Source organism: Hirundo rustica, chromosome 5 (genome assembly GCF_015227805.2).
Source record: "Hirundo rustica isolate bHirRus1 chromosome 5, bHirRus1.pri.v3, whole genome shotgun sequence".
Taxonomy (NCBI): domain Eukaryota; kingdom Metazoa; phylum Chordata; class Aves; order Passeriformes; family Hirundinidae; genus Hirundo; species Hirundo rustica.
In genome coordinates, this window is record NC_053454.1 from 36,149,182 (window position 1) to 36,171,047 (window position 21,866).

The following is a 21,866-nucleotide window of genomic DNA, read 5'->3' on the forward strand; positions in this document are numbered from 1 at the left end:
AATGCCGCTCTTATAAGTGTCAGCTGTGGGAATCTGAAAGTCTTAGTGAGAGTTAAATCACAATCTGCCAGTTCCCCTGGCTCCTTTTAGCTTGGCAGTAGTGAATTTTCTGCCTCTTCATGTTGCATCCCGCCACAAAGGGAAAAATTTAAACAGGAGAAACAATGTTCCTTTGAATTACTGCAAATTAAAGGAAAGCAGGAATGCCAGCTTGTTCTGGGGGCCCAACTGTTTCTCAGCACAGCAATTCCAAGTTTTCATCCAGTCTTTTAATTTGGTTAAAGGGAGAAACTTTCTTGCTACAGTGAGTGTTTTTAAGCAAGCATCCCATTCACAAAAATCTAGACTTGTTATCGGTTTTCAGTTTCCTTGGAATATCAAAGTGATATTCCACAGAAAGGAAAAAAGCCTGTATCCTTGTAATCATCTTTTTTCTCTAGTATTCTTAAATGTTTCTTGTCACAAAATACATAGAACTCCCCATGTACTGCCCATTTATGCTTAAACACTAAGAAGTTTTAAATGGCTCTACATATAACCCACATCCTTTCTAAGTGGGGATAGAACAAGATAAGAAGTAACTGAAAAATGGCCTCAGTTGTGTGGAAGCACAAACTGGAGCCTATCACTTGATCCTCAGAACAAGATTAACAGTGGCCTTCTAAAGAAAAAACTAAAAACTCTTGGCAAGGAATATAAAACTAAAATTAGAAAGTGAAGAAAAATACTATAGCCAAGATGGTAACTACAAAAAATACGTTTTTCAAGCCAGGCTTAAGAAGCTAGGCTGTAACTCCTCAATGAATGCTGCCGTGATGTGAAATTGGCATCTCTTGACTGACAATTTGTTTGGATCCTGAACCATTTTATCTAAGAAAATCAATGACCAAGTTCTTCCCAAACTTGTATTCAAACTGAAAACAGAGTCCCACATCTTCATCTCAAACCTAAAGCTGGAGGTAATGGCAACAGTACTCATGCCAAGCTCTCGTGGGTGCTCGCAACTGTGCTACGGCAGCACCAGCTCACATTTTGTTTCTCTCCCAGAGTTTTGCTTTTATCAGGATTAGACCTCAACCGTTCTTAGGCTGTCAGCTGGCTCTGGTCATCAAAACCACCTTGTCTTTCATCTCTGGTACATCAGGAGAGGTATCTATAACTGTTTTCTCAGATCTGGATTTCAGCCCAATAATCCATGCCATTGTTCTGCGTAGATTGCAATAACCCACACGAAAACTGCTCCCAAAGACCACGCAAATGCAGAAAAGTTGAATGGCAACCACAGCTCCAGGGAGCATCTTCTTATAGACCTCTAAAAATGCATTAGAATCTTATCTTCTGTGGTGCCTCAGCAACCGTGGAAGTCAGAACAGATGTTTGTGCGAGTAGCTTGAAGACTTAAGCACACTGAAAGGTTTTAAGGAAACAACCTTTTTTATAAAGCTCTGCTAGAAGTAACAAGCCTGTTCTGTTGATTTCAGTGTGATTTATACAGTGAGGGAATAAAACTGCTTAGTTACTGGGGGGAAAGTCAAGATAATTAATAGAGGTTTTTCAAAGATTATACAGGTATGTGTTATAGCTGCTTCTGTATCAAGCATCTGAATTTGGAGAAAATCTAGTAGAGTGTAGCACATGCATAATGCAGACTGTGGATTTGCTATGTGACCTCCATGTATTTGGTTAGGGAACAAATGGTATGAATATAATGAATATAGATCCACCCAGGGAGGAGATTGGATGTCATGAACTGGGTTGTTTATTCTGTCTAAGGGGGGAGCATTAATGACAGTCTTCAGTTACATGGGGAGAAAAAGCCATAGCACAGAAGGGAAAAAAAAAACCAAACAAAAAAAAACCGGCTCTGCATGTCTGTGGCAGATGGGATGAGCTGATCTAAGGTTATGTTTTAAGTGGTAGAAGCTTTCTAATAAGTTAGATTAATTACTGCATGTAACTGTGTGTTATTATGCAACCCTCATCATCAGAGACTTTTGAAAACAGGTTGGATTGGACTGGTACAGGTCTGGCTGATGTTGCCCTGAAGCCAAGGAACAGGGCACCGACAATCCTATTTTTCCTGTGTGTTTATGGGCAATTGGTCTGGTTTGTAAGTTGTGAAAGGCACAAATTGGGAGAAATAAAACTAAATCACAAGTGGGAATGAAAACACATTTTTAAATTAAATCATGCAACAATTACCACAGTGTAAGATGTTTCCTCAATTCCTCCAGCTTCACTGTATGGAAATGAACCCCCAGCAGGACATGCAGGGGCAGGCAGCATCTCTCACAGGGACAAAGGGCATCTCATGGCTCACTGCCCCTGGCAGGGATCCCCAGAACCTGCCCCTTGGCTATATCAGCACACACAGTGTACACTGTGTAGTGTGGGAGCTGCCTCTTTGGCTGCCTCTCATTTCTCAAAACACAGCACCCAAAAGTTGAGTTCACTACAACATCCCAGCCTAGGTGCGGCAGAGTCATGAGAAAAACAGAGGAGGAATGTGTGGAGGGGTGTAAAGGTTGCTGTAATTATGCCAGTGAAGGGGCTGAAAGCTCTGCTTTACCATCTGGACATGGAGGAGGCACCAGTCAGAGTACACCTTGGGGCCATCAACTTCCTCTTTGCATTCTCCCCTCTCGTCTCAGTATGACCTTCAACTTTTAAAAAGAAATTTAAGAAAACTGCATTTTGTAAAAAATTCTGTTTTCAACAGAAGTGTGAGACCAACAGGATTTCCTATTTGAAGTTCAAAGGATAATGGAAACCAGAGATGTATAAATAGGTTTTCTGAGGACACTGCAGCCCAAAAGGTTTTGTTCTCTTCTATCCACTCATATGTCTATTTTCTAATATTACTGTCCCAACATGATGAAATCTTGAAATTTTTAGCTGGCCAGTTTGGTTTTTTTTTTTCCCATCTAGTGGTCTTTCACTCTGCCAAAAGCTGTGATGAAATCATCATGGCTAACTGACCTTTGACTGGTGCTAGGAAGTCATCAACCCAAGAAATCTGTGCTATATCCAGATCTGAAGCCAAATGGACAAAGATCACAGAAACTGGAAGATGACGACAGTGACCTCTTGGTAACCTCCCTAAACAGCAGGTTGATAACATCAAGTGTGCCTTGAGGAATGGTTCAGCCACCAACGCTTGCTTATCCTGGCGGGCTCACAAGAGGCTGCACTGCAGAACTTGGCCAGAACAGCAAGAGAAATCAGCTGTTGCTCTTGGGGAGCCCATTTTAATCAGCAGCCCAATCACCATCACCATTTGACACGTGGGGTAGCTGAAGTACTGAAAGGAAAATCATCCCTCAAAACACATCCTTTCTCCAGACATCAAAAACATGTCAAAGCACCAGTTGTGCACCTCATTCACAATGGTCAACACATCCAGCCTAGCATAATGGACTGAGATTAAGAAAAAGAGACTGTTCTGTTTTCCAACCCCAGCATCTTTGCCAGCGTTGAATTCACAGGCACTGGGGAATTACCAAATGATGTCCTGTGTGGGTCACAATTTGAATAATTTTGCTGGTCCAGCCTTCACAGAGAAGTTTCTCATTATGCAAAAGCATCTCACTCAACACACACTTCTTTGAGCACCCCTAAGATTTAAGGCTATAACTCCCATTCCCACAGCCTTTCTATTATAATTATTAGATACAAAGGTTATCAAAAAAACACCAAAGATGAAAGGTTGCTTTAGTTCAGCTTCCCTGGATTTGTTAAAGATATCTAATAGTCAGGGTAGTGCTCAAGAAATTGAGCAATACTGGTCCTAGAGTATATTGGCATGCCAGCACCCAAGGTAGTACCAAACAAGCTAAGCTGGGGAGCAGTGCAGCTCTGTGGAATGGCCTGTCCATACAAACCACCTGTATCCACCATACCCCAAACCTAACTACAGAAAAGAGCTCATGACTGGCAAGAACATAAATGCCAACCTCATCTTGAATAATCTGGTTATTGAAACAGGGTCCTTTTGTTTCTTAAATTCAATATGGTTCTGAAGTTTGATCTTTTAGGAAACATTTCTAATCTGGTCATACCATGGTGGCATTTAAAGCAACCACTTAAGGAGCTGCGGTATTTTGCTAGAAGTGCTACACAGTACAATTAGGTACAAAGTTTGTATGGAACACAAATCACAAAAAATGGGAACTGGAGAGCTGTGTGATATGACATCATAATTTCTGTTTGCTCACATTTTATAATCCTGAATTCATTTCCTTTGCATAACTGGACAAATTGTAGAGGCATTTAATTTTTACTTCCCTTGATTTTATGCAATTGTTAAAATAGTACAAATTTTCACATCTGGGTAGAAATTATGGAATATCCAGTCTTGTTGATGGTTACGTAATATAGGAGGGGAAATCACTGTTTAGCTTTACTATCATGCCCTCTGTATTAAGGTCAAAAATCAAACTGATTCAAGTGCTTTTGCAATTAGACCATTGTATCACTGAAATGCAGGAACTGGTGTCAGTAAATTGAGGGGGGTTTAGCACTAGTTGATTTTAAAAATGCATAAATTTTGAAGCATCTGGCTTGGATAAGATTTAATGAATTATTAATCCTCATATGTCACAAATCCCATGTTCTTCATTCCTGCATGTCTGCTTATATCTATATTCACTAGCCACCATTTTCCCTGTAAATTAAGGATAAATTAGCTATAAATTAAGTAACAAATTTTATCCATCCCACATTTTCTTTTGTTTGACACAGATTACATAGATCTAAATGCCACAGAAGACAATTATATTCATGTAATACGACCTTCCGCAGAATGCAGTCATCATGTCATTGAGGAGTTTCTAGATTAACCCCTTAACTGCTCTTCAAAGCTACAATAAGAAAGCAATATGAATATTTTAGAAAGAAATATAGCTTTAACTAAAAAACTTCAAGAGACAGGCAAGGTATGGCATCCTTACTCAATTTTTTCCAAAGCACTGCTAATGCCCTAAATAAATAAACTATCCAAAAGAAGAAACAGTTGAATGTAATGCAAAAGGACCCTATTGTAAGCCATAGAGCCCAGCTAACAACAGTGTCCTTGTCCTTCTGGGGCCTCCTTTATATCTGCCTTGAAGTTTCACTGTGCTTTCCTCTGCCACCACACATGCCGTGGGGCAGCAGTGATGCTGGTAAGGAGCAGAGCAAATCCTTAGGGGATGTTGTGGGGTTTTGAGCCTCAGTTCACCTTGGGTATGAATGCAATCTTTCTTGAATCTCTCCCGGTCTTGCCTCTACTCTAAGCTCGCATTGTTTCTCTGTGTATAAACTACAGTACCTTAAATGCAAAACATATAGGAAATCCTTAAACTATACCATGTATTCAACTTTTTATCCCAGCAATAATAGAAATGTCTCACTAATAAGGAGCTTTGATGTGTTACATCACCCCATAGCCATGTGAGTTCGCTGCACATCTTTTCTCCTCTAGGGACACTGGCAGTTGCTTACAGGTGTTAACCTAGGGTACAGCTGCAGCCCCTGGTCTTCAGCTAGGCCAGGGAATCACTTCCCACAATATCAAATCCTGCTGTTAAGCGTTATTGTAACTGCTTACAAATCTTGTTCCAGTGTTAAAAAAGAGAAAGCTTTGTCATAGGGTTAGTCAGAAACAATTTTGCATGTATGCAAGTCTGGAAGATTTAAGGTTTTAGAACAGAAAATGAGCTTTCTGACAATGTCATGCATGAGAGCCTTTACCTAAGTAATAACCACTCGTGCCTCTTCTCAAATTTTCGTTTGTTAGTGAAACAGGAAAAAACCCCAACCTCTAATTTTGGGAGCTTTTTCACATGTTGGAAGTTCAGTATTTAGAACTCTTTGCCAGATGCATGAGTTTCAGAGGAGAGATGCAATTGCACAACAGCACATAACGATATGTAGCCACAAGCGAAGCCAGCTACTGTACACAGACAACAGGTGCAGGAGAGTGTAAGCAGAAAGTACAACTTACCAAACTGGAGTTTGGCAAGACATGTGGGCAAATTCACCTCCTGTTGAGAAAATGTTAGAGAGGTTTCTTTTCTGGGAGCCATTTAGACCTCTGTGTCATCTGGCAGTGGCAGAAGGGTGCCAGCTGGATGGAGGCTGTGGCAACACTCCAGGAACAACCCAGTGAGCCATCAGCAAGTTTCTGGGTATCTGACTTCTGCTTTCCTGAGTTTCATACTGATAATCAGTTGAGCACAAGTCAGCTGAGACTTTGATCTGAGGATGTGTACTTCTGCTGGGGAAAAATGTCTAACTCAGCTAACCCCAGAAGGCGAAACAACCCATCGACATACCACCTTTTGATCCGCAAGTGCTCTACCGCAGCTATTTCCCCACCTACTTTTTCTCCTGGGAATCTTTCCCAGTTTTGCAGAAGACTGTAGTCCCCTGCAGTGAGTGCATTTATCCATTCATTCATCTGAGCTGCTTTGCATTCACAAACTCCCCGGATACAGGTGCTATAGAAAATAAGCTATGAACCTCCAGAGCTGTCTAAAACTAAAGAAAGATTTTCTGTGAAAGAAAATGACACAACTTGTGTTGCTGCAGAAATGTCTCTTGTGCTTTTAACAACACCTTCCACAGTATACTGGTATAAGAGGTGGTAGGAATTTGCCAAACTTGTCCATAAAACAAACAACAAAAAAATCTCAGGCTCTCATTCAGTGCCTAGTTTCCAGTTGGTGCCCTGTGTGTGGCAAGAAATAAATGTACATGCATCGATTGCATCTGAAAAAGTCAAAGAGTGGTAGTCTGAATTATAACTTGAATGCATATTGATGGGATGAGATGCTGATCCATTTGCACAGTAATGTGCTATATTTAAGTCACGCATCATGGCACCTTCAAAGAGGCCAGTCATAATTATGATGGATTAGACTGCAGAGTCAGTCCTAGATGCAGTAATTGTTTCACAGATGCTGATGATGTGACTTGAATTTCTAATGAATTATAAGCTGAAGAAAAATATGTGGAGCTTCTAAATGGTCTGGATAAAATACAGCTATGGGAAAGACTATAAAGACTAACTGCTGCACTTGAGGGAAGGTAGAATTTCTTTGAGAGGTAGAGAGTTCACCCCACAATGATTGTAAGGACAACCACAAAGACTTTTTAAGGTGCAAGCAAGTAGGAATACTACTTCATCGTCTCCCAGTTAAAGCCAGTAATAAAGATACCATGGCCATTTGTTTTTTACAATATAAATTACATTACTTTACATTTGCTGTGATTTGTAGCTGCTTGAGGAAGATTTTTACTCAGGTGTGACTTGAGGATAGTGAATAACCTGAGTGTAGACAGAGAGAAAGTATAATGGAAAGTCACCCCATCCTAGATGCACTTCAAAGAATGCAAATCTGGCACTTTTAATGCATGAATTAACTTTGTATTTTGAAGAACCAAATGATTCCCATGTTCTCTGCAATGTCTAACACCAGTGCCTTTTATGCTGAAAGTTCATAATTTGGGGGAACATTCCATGAGACCTTTGAGAATGCCATGAACAATAATTCATCTCACAAGATAACCTTGTGGGGTTTGAGGACAGCATGAACCTAAGACTATTTTCTGACCACAGATATGCTCCTTTGAGGAGTTTGCAAGCTAAGTGAAAAGAAATCAGGGAGCCCTCACTTCTAAAAAAAATGGTGGTTTATCTGATAGATAGTAAGGAGTCGAGAAGAAAGATTTTCTGGGAATTCTCAGAAAGAATTTGGTTGCAACCCACAGGATATACCAGAAAAAAAGCTGCAAGGCAGACTTTGAGGGCCAGACAAAGTTTCTCACAGCTTAGTTGAACAGACTAAAACGTTTTTTAGAAGCAGCTAGACAGCACAGTGTTAACTACTATGGTGCCCTTTATTTCAATTCATACTTGCAAAATGTAGCAGCCTACACAGTCATGTCTGGAGTTCACCTGTAGTTTTTAGGAATTAAAGGTGTGAAGGCAAGGAATGGCTTCCAAATTAGTCTGGCATTTTATTTTTGAGACACTCTGGGAGCACTGTTCTGCTGCCTGGCCTAGAATGACACATCAGAGGAATCCTTTTCACACAGCTTTCTGCTAAGCATGGAACACTGTCTCCCTGGGAAAGCTGCAAAGGCTCATATCTTTAGGTACTATAAAGCTAGGGTGGGAAATACCTCTAGAAGGGAATAAGCCTACGTACTAACATGTCAAAAAAATCCAGGCAAGACCGACAAACATTTTTCCATCTCCCTGTTCTTAGCTTTACCTGCAAAAATCCTTTTTAAAGTACTGTTACTTGCAGCAAAAACTTGTCTACTTCTGAAATAAAAAAACATAAACTGAGTAAAGGAAGGAAAAAATCCACCAAACTTCTGGAGGTCAAAAGTAAATCTAAAAACAAATTTTGCATTTGGAGGAAATTGATACAAGTTTTCATATAGGTGCTTGCTCTTCAAAATGTGCATTTGAATTGTCCTGCTACTGAAACCAGACCTGCAAGCAGAGAGAATTCTACTGGATGCAATATATTGAATGAATTAATATTACTTATAAAAACATTTTAGAACCATATTACTAAACAAAGTAAGGCAATACTGCACTAAAAATATAAATTACATTTAAATAACATTTAAAACTACATTTTATTAACATAAAAATATTAATGTAGTATAAATACATAAGCAGAGCAACCATAATGGGAGAATTTTTTCAGTATAATAGTTCTTCCTATGTAGTGGCAATAGCAGCCACATGTAATGTTTCTCTTGACTCTGCAGTCCAAGCAGAGCTGACCTGGTAATGGAGAACTCTTCAGATTCTCCTTTATGCAAACCAAAAATAAAAGTATCAGAACATATTTGCGTATGTCCAAATTTTCTCTGTGCAACTTCAAATCTGTAAGGCCTGCTGTCAGTCTGCCTTCTGTCATTCTGACTGGTTGAGAACCATAAAACAACAAAGAATAAATTACAAGCAGAGTCAAACAAGGGCTTTATCTATGTTAACTGAGTCTGTGAATTCTGGGAAGATGCAAGTGAACAGGATTAGCTTGTGATTGCATGGAATTTGCTTGCTGCACATTGTCAGTACTTTTGTCCAGCTAAAAACTTCACTTTGTAAATAAAGAGTATATGAGAAAATGGGATTTCTCATCCCAACAAAGAAGAAAAATAATCCTAGCTCCACGGCTACAGAGCTCAATTCAAAACCCAAAGCACATTTTAAAGCCATGCTTGATGTCTATATGTAAATTTGAAAGGATATTGATACTGGAAAAAAAGCATTTCAATCAAACCTTTCAAAAATCACTATTTCTGTCAGCCTTACCGATCTGTTGATGAACTGTAAGAGTTCCTGTGGACAGCAGTGAAGCATGGCTTTGTCTTGTGTACTGTGCCACTTCCGTGGTCTTTAGGAATGCCAGTTTTAAAAGACCCTGTCAGACAGCTGAGGACAAGAAAAAAACATTTTTCCCTCTAATTGGAAACTTGGTGGCAATTCTCCAAGTCAGACAAAAGATGTTTGGCACACTTAACCAAATTACAGGATTAGCACCAAGTCTGGGAACCGTGGTTGCAATATGACTTTCTGCCTTACCAAGGGTAAAATGTGATGACAGAGGAATCAGTGCAAATCATTCAAAAGCAGAGAATATTTTTTGCACAAAAACTACAAGAGATTTCTTCTGGTGAAATATCTTCTTGTGTGTTAAATGGGGGTAAAGGAAGTCACTCTGTATTTTCACTCTTTTCATCTTGAACAAACCTCTAAGGAAAAGGGAGACCTGGGGGTGCAAGATGCACCAAGGATAGTGAAAACCCCTTGGGTGTGCTTGGAGGCTCGCACTGTGTGTGGGAGTTGGTCAGGATAAGGGGTGCTTGAGCATTGCAGGAATTGTCAGTAATTGGCTGTCCTTCAATGGAAACTAAAACTGACTTAGCTCCCCTGTTTCTTTTCTCTTTCAGATACGTTCAGAGGGTAGCCTTGTGGATGGCCTCGGAGCAGGCCAGATGGAACAGGACAGAACCAACCATGTTGACGGCAATAGATTGAGTCCATTTCTAATACCACAGTCTTCTCACGTTTGCCAGGCAGAGTCTTCTGCAGTGAAGCTACAGAATGGGAGTCCAGCAACAGAGAGGCCTGAAGTGGAAGTAAATGGAGACCACAAGTCACTATTCAATAAAAGCAACTTTGGAGTGCCCCACCCAAAGGGAAGTCCAAACAATTGTGTTAGCCCTGACCTTTTACAAGAAAAGAAAGTATACTCCAAATATATGCAAAATGGTGGGATCAAACGCACTTTTAGCGAGCCCTCTCTGTATGGACTTCATGAGAGCAAGAAAGTGAAACAAGACAAAGAGGTAAATGGAGAAAAAGCTGAGCCAGAGGACAATAGTGAAAACCCAAGTGTCTCCAATTGTTACAGTGAGAAGAAATCTGAAAGTTTTACAAGTCAAGAAAACGAAGCTTCAGATTTGATACCGTCTACAAGATACAACAGTGTTGGTTCAGAAAACCCTCATGACCTTCTGATTCAGGATGAGCAGGAGCGGGAAAATATTCATTGCCATAACAGGGACATTGTCTTACTACTTAAGAATAAGGCAGTGCCAATGCCTAATGGTGCTACAGTTTCTGCCTCTTCCATGGAAAGCATGCGTGGTGAACTCCTGGAGAAAACACTGTCTCAATATTATCCAGAACATGTTTCCATAGCAATGCAGAAGAACACATCTCATATCAATGCCATTACCAGTCAGGCTACTAATGAGTTGTCCTATGAGACAACACATTCATCCCATACCTCAGGGCAGATCACTTCCCCACAGACCTCAAACTCTAAGCTGCCTCAAGTGCCAGCTGTAGTGGTTACTGAGGTCTACAACACAAAAGACTCCAGTAAACCACCTGTATTGTCAGGTAGCTGTTCACTTCAGAAACCAGATCTACAGCTACAGCAACAGATTCCAGGCTATGACCCTCACCAGTTAGCTGTAGGAAACAGTAATGTTCATGGAAGCATAGGGCAGGTTCCCAACCAAGACCTCTCTCTAAGTTCCAGCAGTAACCTGCAAGCTCAGAGCACTGCTCTGGAAAGGTACTCTGAGCAAGCAGAAAATAATGGTGCTTTCTTTACACAGAACTCAATGTTTCACAAAGATTCCTCCACCGCTCCTGCTCCAGAAATGAACAGTGCACTGTCTGCCGCGGTGCAAGAAGGACACCATTCCTATGACAACAGATGTGATGAAACTCTTTCTGGGGAGATAAAAAATGACGGACAACAGGAGGGACCAATGTCAGAAAGTCCCAGCCTCAGCCAACAACAATTTTACCCTCAGCAGAGCCTTCTGCAACAGGCACAAGCGTCACAACAAGATGTCACTGAAAGCAACCCACAAGCTGCTGTGGCTGCCTCGATTCCACAGCACCCTGAAGAAGTGACGCTGACATCAGAACCTCCCCTCCAAAACCTGCACGCACACAGAAGTGAGGGTGAGTTGCAACAACATTATCAGCATTTCCCTGGACAGAGAGAACCTCAGACTCCCCCTCACAAAGAAAAGGACCAAGTGAAAGAGCCTGTACAACAGGCTCAACATTATTCAAAACCAGCCTGGATAGAACTGGTTTCCACCCAGTTCCACCAGGGAGAGCCTCCCCAGAAGCCCAGGGAAGCATTACTGCGGTCAATTCTTCAGTACCAGGCAAGCACAGCCCAAACAGTCTATACAAAACAGCATGCTGGAAGTCCTGATTCATTAAAAGGGCCCTCAGGACAGGCCCAGAGCCAGACAATAATGCAACAGGAACAATTTCCTCCACTGTACAAAAGCGAGAGCTCCCAGCTGCATCCCCCAGCTGACCAGCAGCTGCAGTTCCAGAAACACTCACCACAGTCAGAGCTCACAAAGGTGGATTCCCTTCTTAAGTCCCAAGTGCAGCAGCACCCTCCACAGCAGCTCCATATCCAGCCAAGATCAGAACTACAAGCTGAACAGCCTTTAGGGGCCCCCTTGAGACAGCAGTACTTGAAGCCCCAGCCAGGGGAAAATGGGCAATTCTTGCATTCACATATCTTGCAACAGATGCTGCAAAAACAGGCACATCCAGTGCAACTGCCATGCAGTCCACAGCTAACCCCAAACCAGCAGCAGGCTCCACAAATGAAAACTAAAGACCTACCCCAAGCCGTATCCCACCCCCAAAGCAATGCTGAGCAGCCTCTGGACAGGAAATCCTTCAATCAACTTAAAGTAGATGAATGTTTCCAAACTGGGAGCACGTATGCTAAATCAGCTGCATTCCCACTGCCTAACCCTCAGCTAGGCCTAGAGCAGGTACAGACCATGAACAACAAAGCTCCCCTTTACACTCAGAAGGCAAATGCCAGTCTCCAGCACCCTTGCCCAAACAATAGGCACCTAATTTCTGAGAAGAAAGGGAACACCACAAATATGGAACGCTTTGGAGCCAACAAAATGCAGCATGTGCAGTATTTTTCAAATAACTTGACCGCAAAGCAAGATGCGAATCACTGTTTTCAAGAACAAGAGCAACAGACACAACAAGCCTCAGTTCTACAGTTGCCACTCCTCCAGCCCTCACAGGGCTATGGTGCTAGTCTGAATCAAGACCTCCCGAGCAAACAAGCTCCACAGATCCCTCAGCAGTACTTACCACACAGTCAAACTGCCCCCCACGCCCAAGACCAGAGAGGCTGTCATTTGCAGTCCCAGACCCCAAAGGATTTTCAAAAGCATGCTGCTCTGCGGTGGCATCTTTTGCAAAAACAGGAGCAACAAGCATACCAGCAACCCAAAACTGAGATTGGTTCCAGTGCAGCACGCAAGCCTATAAAAACTGAGCCTGGCACAAAGTCTAACGTCTGCATGCGCCCAGCAGCTGGACAGCTGGAAAACAAAATGTGGAAAAAAACAATTAAACAAGAGAATCAGCACTTTGGCTGTGAGAACATGCAACAAAAGAGCATCATTGAGACAATGGAGCAGCAGCTAAAACAGATACAGGTCAAATCACTGTTTGATCATAAGACTTTTACTCTCAAATCACCCAAACATGTGAAGGTCGAAACAGCAGGCCCTATTACCATCCTATCACAAAATACCAGTGCTGCAGATTTTGACACTCAAACCCCAATCTCAGATCAGCAAACAAACTTGTCTGCTGAGAAAACCCCGACCAAAAGAACAGCTGGAACTGTTCTCAATAATTTTTTAGACTCACCTTCCAAGTTATTGGATACTCCTGTAAAAAATTTATTGGACACACCTGCCAAAACCCAGTATGATTTCCCATCTTGCAGCTGTGTTGGTAAGTGCTCAGATGTACTAAAAACATAATAGTTCACAGGAAGGAAATGAGCTTTCAGGTTGGGATCACAGGGTTGGATGTTTTTGTTGCAAGATTTTTTGCGAGTTTTTAAGAACAGTAATTAGAGAAGACTTCTAAAACTGGGATTTTACATACTTATGCCTACTCCACTTACCAACCCTACATATGGGCTCTTTCTCATTATTTAATAAGGCAATTACCTATTTGATTTTTCAGTCAGAATGCTTACAGCCTCACATCCATTCTCCTTGAGCAGCAGACATATAACAACAACATACTGATAAAAAGTAGGTCATAACTTTATGACCTAATTTATTTGTCAAGGTTAGATATAGCTTTTAAAAAAACAGCCCCGGTCCAAAACTTTAGAGCCTTATGGCTATTTTTTGCTCTAACAGTGAAATTGTTGAGGTCTCTCTTAGTAAAGCCTAAGCCAAAACAGAAGTCAGATTATTCCTCACTTGTTGCAAGAGTTTATCCTCCTTTTCAGGCATTTGTCTCCTGTAAGGCTAAATAAATCCACATTTTAATAGATAAGCTACACAAGCAGCACCAAAAAAAGCAGTGAGGGGACTCTTGCTGCTGCTTGATGGCAAACCCTGTCTCCAAGAGCTGGAAAAGTAGAGCAGAGTGATAGGCATGGTCCCCTAGCCCAAGCTTTCATACAGTACTGGCACTGCACATAGCCAAGTGTAACAGGCACTTTTTAGACTCTACTGGATAAACTATTCAGGCTCAGACATAAGGTTCAGCATCAAAAATGAGAAGAAAAAAAATAAAAGTTCTTGTTTCAGTTACTAGGATTTTGTATCAACTGAAAAAGAGGAAAGTTGAATCAATGTTCCTACAAAACGCAAAGTGGACCTTTTGCCTTTTAGTCTGTTGGGACTATATCTCAGAGATATGTGGGAACACAAACAGGAAGCAGCGCATTTCTAGAGATCCCGGGAAGAACTCTGGAAGCCAATTCCTTACCGTTCCTTGTTTTATAAGAAACAATCTTCAAAATGTAGGGGTTTTTTGAAAACACAGTTGTCATTTGTTTTTGTTTTGTTTTAATATTGTTTCTTCCATATAGTTAGCACAAGTTTTTCTGGCAGTCATTTCCTTATCATCACTTTTTTTTTTTTCATACTGAAACTACTAAGCAAACTTAAGAACTTATCCCCTATTTACATTTTAATTCTTCAGTCCTAGCAGACATTAGGAAATACAGGAGTATGAAACTCTCTCTGAAGAACCCAGTGCCAGAGCATAATCTATAGGTTTATTGCTCTTATCAATTTTGTCCTTAAAAAGATTAAATTAAGTCATTCCCCACTGACATGTTCAGATTTACACCATGCTTTCATCGTGATTCCAGAGGCTGTCTCTCAAGAGCAGCACCACACATCCAACTCTTGGAGTTAGAGTGGCAGAAAGCATCAAGTCAGCATTCAGACATCAGCCAGCAGAGATGCACCATCTCCTGAACCCAAGCAAGGCCTGGCCATTTCTTTCACACAGCTGGAGCCTGCTTCCTGGTATCAACCCAAACATATAGCATGTATTGTGACTGCTGATATGGTCCTACCTACACACAGAAAACTGAGGCCACATTCTTGGCATACAAGAGTTTTGACCAGGCCTTGTGATTTTTTTCAGCAAACTTAGTTTGTGGGTTTGGGTTGTGGGGTTTTTTTTGTTTGTTTGTTTTTGGGGTTTTTTTTTGTTTGTTTGTTTGTTTTGGTGGGGTTTTTTTCCATTTCATAGTCTTTCTGTGGGTGGCAGGAATTCTCTGTGTAGTTTTTTTCTGTGGCCAGTTTTTCAAGCTGTAAGTTCCTACACTGTAACGTGCCTGCTAAAAAACAAGTACTGTACAGCTCCCTAACATCAATATTTACCACTGTTATCCCATTAATCCTCCTTTCTATATACTGGGAGAGGAGGAAGTGGGAGAAGGAGAAACAATTGTTCGCTGATAACAAGAAAACGCCAGCTTGAACGTCAGTGTAGAGCCTGAGATGTGGAATAAGCATTTGTACTAGGGAAAGGCACACAGTCCCTTATCACAGCTGTTTGCAGGATGAGCCATTGCTTTGCATGTCTTGTACAAACTGTGCGGGCAAATACCTTAGGCATAAGTGTTTGAAAACTGACCCCAGGCCCATACAGCAGTCTTCTAAGCAAGAGGTAAGCTTTGCTATGTGAAATTTTACATGAAAGAATTAAGCTTCAAAGTAATAACCTTTATTTTGTTTTAAACAGAGCAAATTATTGAAAAAGATGAAGGTCCCTTCTATACACATCTAGGAGCCGGTCCTAATGTGGCAGCTATTAGAGAAATCATGGAAGAAAGGTAATTAGTGCAAAGGCACAGAGCAGATTAACATTTATCCTTTTGTGGATGTCAGAATTTTTCCAGCTTTTGCACATAAAGAAATAAACAACTGCAAATCAAGTAATTACTTGTAGGCTTAGCTACTCCAGTGTTGCCAACATTACGCACCCTGCTATTCACCAGAGAGTCACAATATTTGACAGGGCTAATAGTCTGCTGGCTGGCACAGGCTGTGCCCTGGGAGACAGATGCCAGCAAACCCAAGCCAGAACAAGTTCTCACCAGCCTGCCAAGCAAGGCAGCTGGCAGTGGCTGCAAGGGCAGGCATGGAGCTGGTGTTCCCTCTGGCTAGGAGGATGCCAGCGGAGAAGAAGGATGAAGACCAGAATACCAGATTTCAACATTACTTTTCCCCTCACCAGATTACTAAATGTCTAAATCTCATATATTCACATCCAGAGGAGCGCCACAAAATTGCTGGATGGGATTTCAGCCCAAGAATCAATAAGCAGTGACGTGAGAAAACATTCCCCTGCCTTGGAGTATTGCACAAACCCAGTCCTATCTTGATTACGGACAATCCCTATTATCATGTTATATCCTGTGGTGTATTTATTACATCAATGCCAACCAAACCAGGAATTTTTAAAGGCACAGAAGAGATACATGATATATGCTGTTTAAAAATATGTGTAAGCACAAACTCTACCAGCCTAAGATAAACAAATTAAAAGCCGTCACAAAAGTGACTTCTGCACTGTGAATTCTGCACTATTTGTAGCCAATACTGACCAGATTTTTAGAGGTAACTAGGAATTCAGTTCCCCCCTGAACAAAGAAGCAAACAAAAAACTCTTCAGTTAAGCCACAGACAGATGGGAATTTGATTTGTTAGTACCTTAAAAATCTGGACTCCAGAACAGCAGTGAAGCTCCAGCTAGTTGCAGAACCAAAAGCAAGTGGGCATTACTGCAGTGCTGGGTCTGAGCTAAGAAGCACCGTTTCTTACCAAAGTCTGTTAGCCTGTGCTCATCATTGCGCAACCATGGGGCACTTGTAGCCTATTAAACCCTTCAGATTAAATCCTAAAGCCCTTTCTCTTTCTTAGCACCTCCTTCCCTGTGACTCCTGTGCACGACTTGCCCCAGTAATTTTCAGTTTTGAGAGCAGCTTGAGTGCATGTAAACTACATAAATCAGCTTCCTTCTGGGAAGGGAGAGTGAACACTAACTCTCTGAAGAAATTCTTTACCATCTGTTATCTCCAAGCTCTCATCAACTGGTTCTTTAGTATTTACAAGTATTAAATAAAAGAGGAAAGACATTCATGTAGTAATTTTAATTACAGAGATGGATTTTTTTTTTTTTACTTTTGAAAGTAATTTTTCATTCTTTATATTGACCTTAACTTTTTTCTTTTCTTTTTTGAATTTAATTTCATTTCATGTTGGCAGAAGGAAATCATGAGATATCATAGGTAACATGCAACTAATCAGCCAAGTTCAGCAGAGTATAGCAGCAGCCCCTTGAACGATGACTAGTGTTCAACTGTATGGTATGAACTGTGAAATTCTCTGACTGAAGAGCTCCAGAACTCACTAGATAATTTTGTAACCCTAAGTAAAAAAACCCAAACCTTTCACTATACTCTCAAGCATAAATGTGCAGTTGATGACATTAATCACACCTCAAGCACTTTTTACCTGGCTTCCCATGCATATGGATTTGACTGTTAAGGTATCAGCACTGCTAAAGAAGCCGGGATTTGGATTTAGACTTACAATTAATATTTTAGCTATACCAGAACTATTTTCTTGCAGAATGCACAGTGGATATAGACATTTTACCTCTTCTTTCTCCCAATTCCTACTTCATGCTCAGTGAGATCTGCTCTAGTTTTAAAGCAAATCAGCTTTGGCCTGAAAGCAAACATGACAAACATCAGGCACAAATTCCTTTCTTGACAGCTGAAAAAATTTGGGATGCACTCCATTTCACTTCCAGTGTGTAATGTACAATATATTTCTACAGAGGCATCCACACAGTTGTCCTGCAATCCAGATTAGAAAACTCGTAGAAAATGTTAAGATTTTTTTTTTTAATTTGGTTAATTAAAGAAACAAATATATACTAACATCCTAAACAGGAAAAAGTTACCTAACAGTTGCCTGCAGAACATGTGTAATGTGACTTGATTTTGTTTGTAAAATTTTCTTTGACACTGAAACTCCACAATGTGATCACATCTAAAAATAGGTATTTTTCATTTCCTTTACAGGACAAAAGTTTAAATACAGATACTGGCCCTTAAATATGTCACCAAGATTTTAGTGCAAAAACAAGAGGAAAAAGGGTCAAAAGTTCTTAAGGTGTCATTAAATGGCTGCATAACAGGAATATACCTTGATTGCTCTGTAGGTAAAGAACAAGGAGACTGATGTAGTTAGTCCCCACACTTGACTATTAAAAGTTAGCAGAGTGGCAGAATTCCAGAAATGGTGATGGAAGTGCCGTTTGCCCAGTGCCCAAGGAGCAGCCAAGTGGCCAGAGTGGCTCTGTAACACTGTGGCCAATACAGTTTCTGCCCCTGGCCTCCCCTGAGCCCTGGTGTGCTTCCAGGCAGGTGAACAATCCCAGGGGAATGCCTGGAAATGGCCAAACATATCCAGCACTTTCTATTGAGTCAAGATATCCTTCACATGGCATTTGCCACATATTTCCACCTGGAAAAAGGATCCTCTTTGCTCTGGCAACAACACTGCTTGTACATGGAGCTAGAGACTGCCTTGAGAGCATAACCCTCTTGCTTAAATGCTTCAGCAAGAGCTGAGCCTGCCCACTTTGGCTGCAAGAAGACACACAAATGGTGTTGAGGGCACCTTGTGATCCTAACTGGAGTATAGAAGTGGAGTAGAAGTAAATAAGTAACACTTTATGAGGGGATGAGAAAGTTAGAAAAAATGGATATGATGCAAATTAATCCTGACTTAACTGATTCACACTAAGATAAACAAGGACAGAAAATTGAGTGACACATGCCAGCTGTTCCATGACAACTTAATTATGTACAATACACAGAAATAACTTCAACCCAGAAATTAAAAGAAAAATATAAAATTCATAACCAAAATAAAGAGACTTTTTTTTTTTTAAAGTCCACTTTTCAAAATGTCACCTATAACAAATACACTAAAGAAATGGTTAAAAATATTTGCTAATATTAATGTGATATTGATAATTTTTACCTATCTGGGATGTATTAAAGACATTTTCCCCTCTCAATATATCTGTCTACCACTGTAATAAAATCATCAAGACAAACCACATTGCTTATCTTTCCCTGTCATCCACAGTGTTTATTTTTCTAAGATAAGACTGCAAAATGTGCTCCATCATTTCACTGTTCACACAGAACCGAATGAATCTGCTCATGGTACATATTTTTGTTTTGTTTAAGATTTGGACAGAAGGGTAAAGCTATAAGGATTGAGAGGGTTGTCTACACTGGGAAAGAAGGCAAAAGTTCTCAAGGATGTCCAATTGCTAAATGGGTAAGTGATGTAAACAAATTAATCTAGTCCAGTATGATGGTTAATGTAGCTGACAGCAGTGACATGTTCTGTTAACTGACACTAGAAAACTTAAAATAGCTCAACAGCAGCAGAATGATGGGGCGCCTGCAGCCTGCTCCTACCCATCTCTCACTCCATTGATTTGGTGCATGGAGAACAGCAAAAATAAAATTTAATTTAAAGGTATGAAAACATAAGCAGAAGGGCATGTTTGCTTAGATTTAAGTTTCACACCACCTGACATTTTCATTGCTGTTTAATTTTAGCCTACAAATAAGTCCAGTGAGTACACCACTGTGATGTCTTTAGAATACCCTCCCAGTTGGAGAGAGGTGTTATGACACCCTCTTTGCAAACACTGTCATACTTTGGAACAAATTACTGAGTGGTTTGGATTGCTGGGGAAAGACAGGATGAGCAAAAACGAATACACTATAGTTTTAATGTATGCCAGAATGCACCCTTTTTAGGAAATGCTTTTCAGTCCTTATGCTATTGGAAGGACACTTATTTGAAACACATCTACTGATTTCCTCCCAACACTGTAAAGTTTGTATGTAATCAGAGCAGGTCACGAAACTGTGAAGCTGGTTATGGGTACAGCTGCTTAAGTTTGGAAGGGGAGAGAGCTCCTATGTCCAGTTATTTAGTCCCTTCCTTACTGCCTGCCTTTCCCTGCTTGCTTCCTACCCTAAGACAGATGTCCATTACCCAGCTCTGTATGAGGAGACACCTCACTGCCCACTTCCTCTTGCTCACCAATCAATCTGGGCCACAACCATAACACAGATTCAGGAGAGGATTCCTGCTGAATCTGAGCATGAAGGGTACTTTTACAAAGCTGTTTTCCATCACCATGGCTCTTCATGCCATCAGTCAACCTCTTAAAGTCAGCTTCATTAAACACAAAGGGTAGTCCTGCCCTCTCACAGTGAAAAAACCAGACTGAACTGCCAGACGCAAAGAGGAGGATACAAGTAGAAATAACCTCCCCACATGCACAATAATGCTGAGGTTTCCTGTTCTCTTGCCCTTCACATTAAGAATGGCATCGTTTGTGTTGGGGCTCTGGGGTGCGTGTTGCTGTACATGCAGGTAGTCCGCAGAAGCAGTCAGGAGGAGAAGCTGCTCTGCCTGGTGCGTGAGCGAGCAGGACACACGTGTGAGACGGCCGTCATCGTGATTCTCATCCTGGTCTGGGAGGGAATCCCAACCAGCCTGGCTGATAAGCTTTACTCTGAACTCACCGACACCCTGAGGAAGTACGGCACGCTCACGAACCGGCGCTGCGCCCTGAATGAAGAGTAAGTGAAGCAAAGGCTGTGCTCACCAAACCTGCAGCCCCATCTTCAGACCCAGCTCCTCCACTCATGCTGCTGCCCTGAAACATCTACAGCCTTCCCAGCTGTTTCAGGGTGTTTGAAAATACACAAGCTTTGTAGGAAACCCAAAGTAAACACTCTTATAAACAGGAGAAAACATTTTCCCAGAGTTGTTAAGCACCTCAACATATTTAAACGGGATCTCAGAAGGGGCCAGGATAGCTGATACCTCAACCTTGAAATAAAAGCTGGGTGCACTAAATCATACTTGTGTAAGCTGACACAGACTAGCCTCAATCTAAAGAAATTGCATGGTATCTTTCCCATGCCTTTCTGAGAGACAAGAACATTTAGACCAAAATTACCACAGCTAATCATTGTATGTTACTTTGGCTTCATGAGTAGTGTCATATTTCAGGAATTATTGCTTAACCCCTGCCAGAGGGCTCCCACATTCTTGCAGTGCTGTCAGCACAAGCCCCTGAGGCACCATGAATATGAGTACCTAACAAGGCACCACACAAACATACCCTCACACGAGCAAAGCTGGGTTTCTCACACAAGTGTAGAACCCCCAAAGACCCTGCTTTGCAACCATGAAATTATTCACTCTGATAAATTCTTCTCTTAGGATGTGTATGTGTCTCTCTTGCATTTCTTCATGCTTTACTGGTGGAAGATGATCCCCACCACTAGTTCCCTGGAGCACTGGCAGAATGCTGATGGCCACTGCCAGAGCACCACAGGGGGACCTGCCTGCTGCTAACAGCTGTGTTCTCTTATCTTTTAGACGGACTTGTGCATGCCAAGGGCTGGACCCTGAAACTTGTGGTGCTTCATTTTCCTTTGGTTGCTCCTGGAGCATGTACTACAATGGTTGTAAGTTTGCCAGAAGCAAGATTCCAAGAAAGTTTAAGCTGATGGGGGATGACCCAAAAGAGGTTGGTGTCCATTTCTGAAATGAGCTTCATTTGTAAAGCAATGTTTTCTGTCGCTCTGTAAATAGAGATACAGTACAAGAGAGCAGGGCCCGAGGCCCCGAGTGCTGTACATGTAGGGTAATTAAATAACTGGCAGTCAAAACCGATTGATTCCAGTCACTGAGCCAGCTGAATTGACTGTCCAAATTCTGACAGCTGGTAAAAGACCTGAGACTTGAAACCATGTTTGCAGGCTTTCACAATTACAGGAGAGGGCATGGCCTGAATAATTCTGTCTGTATTAAGCCTGCGATTGAGCATTCCCCAGTGGCACAATGGAAGGTTTACCAGCTAATGGCACATAACACTGCAACTGGGAACC

At 41.3% G+C, this 21,866-nt stretch overlaps 1 protein-coding gene and 1 long non-coding RNA gene across 4 annotated transcripts in view; one reads left to right on the forward strand and one right to left on the reverse strand.

The window, feature by feature from the left end:
* TET2 (tet methylcytosine dioxygenase 2) overlaps window positions 1–21,866 on the forward strand; it is a 72,321-nt gene that overhangs the window by 38,025 nt on the left and 12,430 nt on the right. For all 3 annotated transcript variants that reach the window (XR_005700802.2, XM_040064337.2, XM_058420656.1), the window contains exons 2-6: window positions 9,958–13,330; window positions 15,599–15,689; window positions 19,128–19,221; window positions 20,338–20,546; window positions 21,355–21,505. Coding sequence is in view for 2 of the 3 variants with exons in the window: in XM_040064337.2 (XP_039920271.1) it covers window positions 9,958–13,330; window positions 15,599–15,689; window positions 19,128–19,221; window positions 20,338–20,546; window positions 21,355–21,505 (3,918 nt within the window). In the remaining variant the exon portion in view is untranslated. The remainder of the gene's footprint in view (window positions 1–9,957; window positions 13,331–15,598; window positions 15,690–19,127; window positions 19,222–20,337; window positions 20,547–21,354; window positions 21,506–21,866) is intronic.
* Window positions 10,001–21,866, reverse strand: part of LOC131378556 (uncharacterized) — a 38,839-nt gene continuing 26,973 nt past the window's right edge. The window contains exon 3 of the long non-coding RNA XR_009207849.1: window positions 10,001–10,135. This is a non-coding gene — a long non-coding RNA (uncharacterized LOC131378556). The remainder of the gene's footprint in view (window positions 10,136–21,866) is intronic.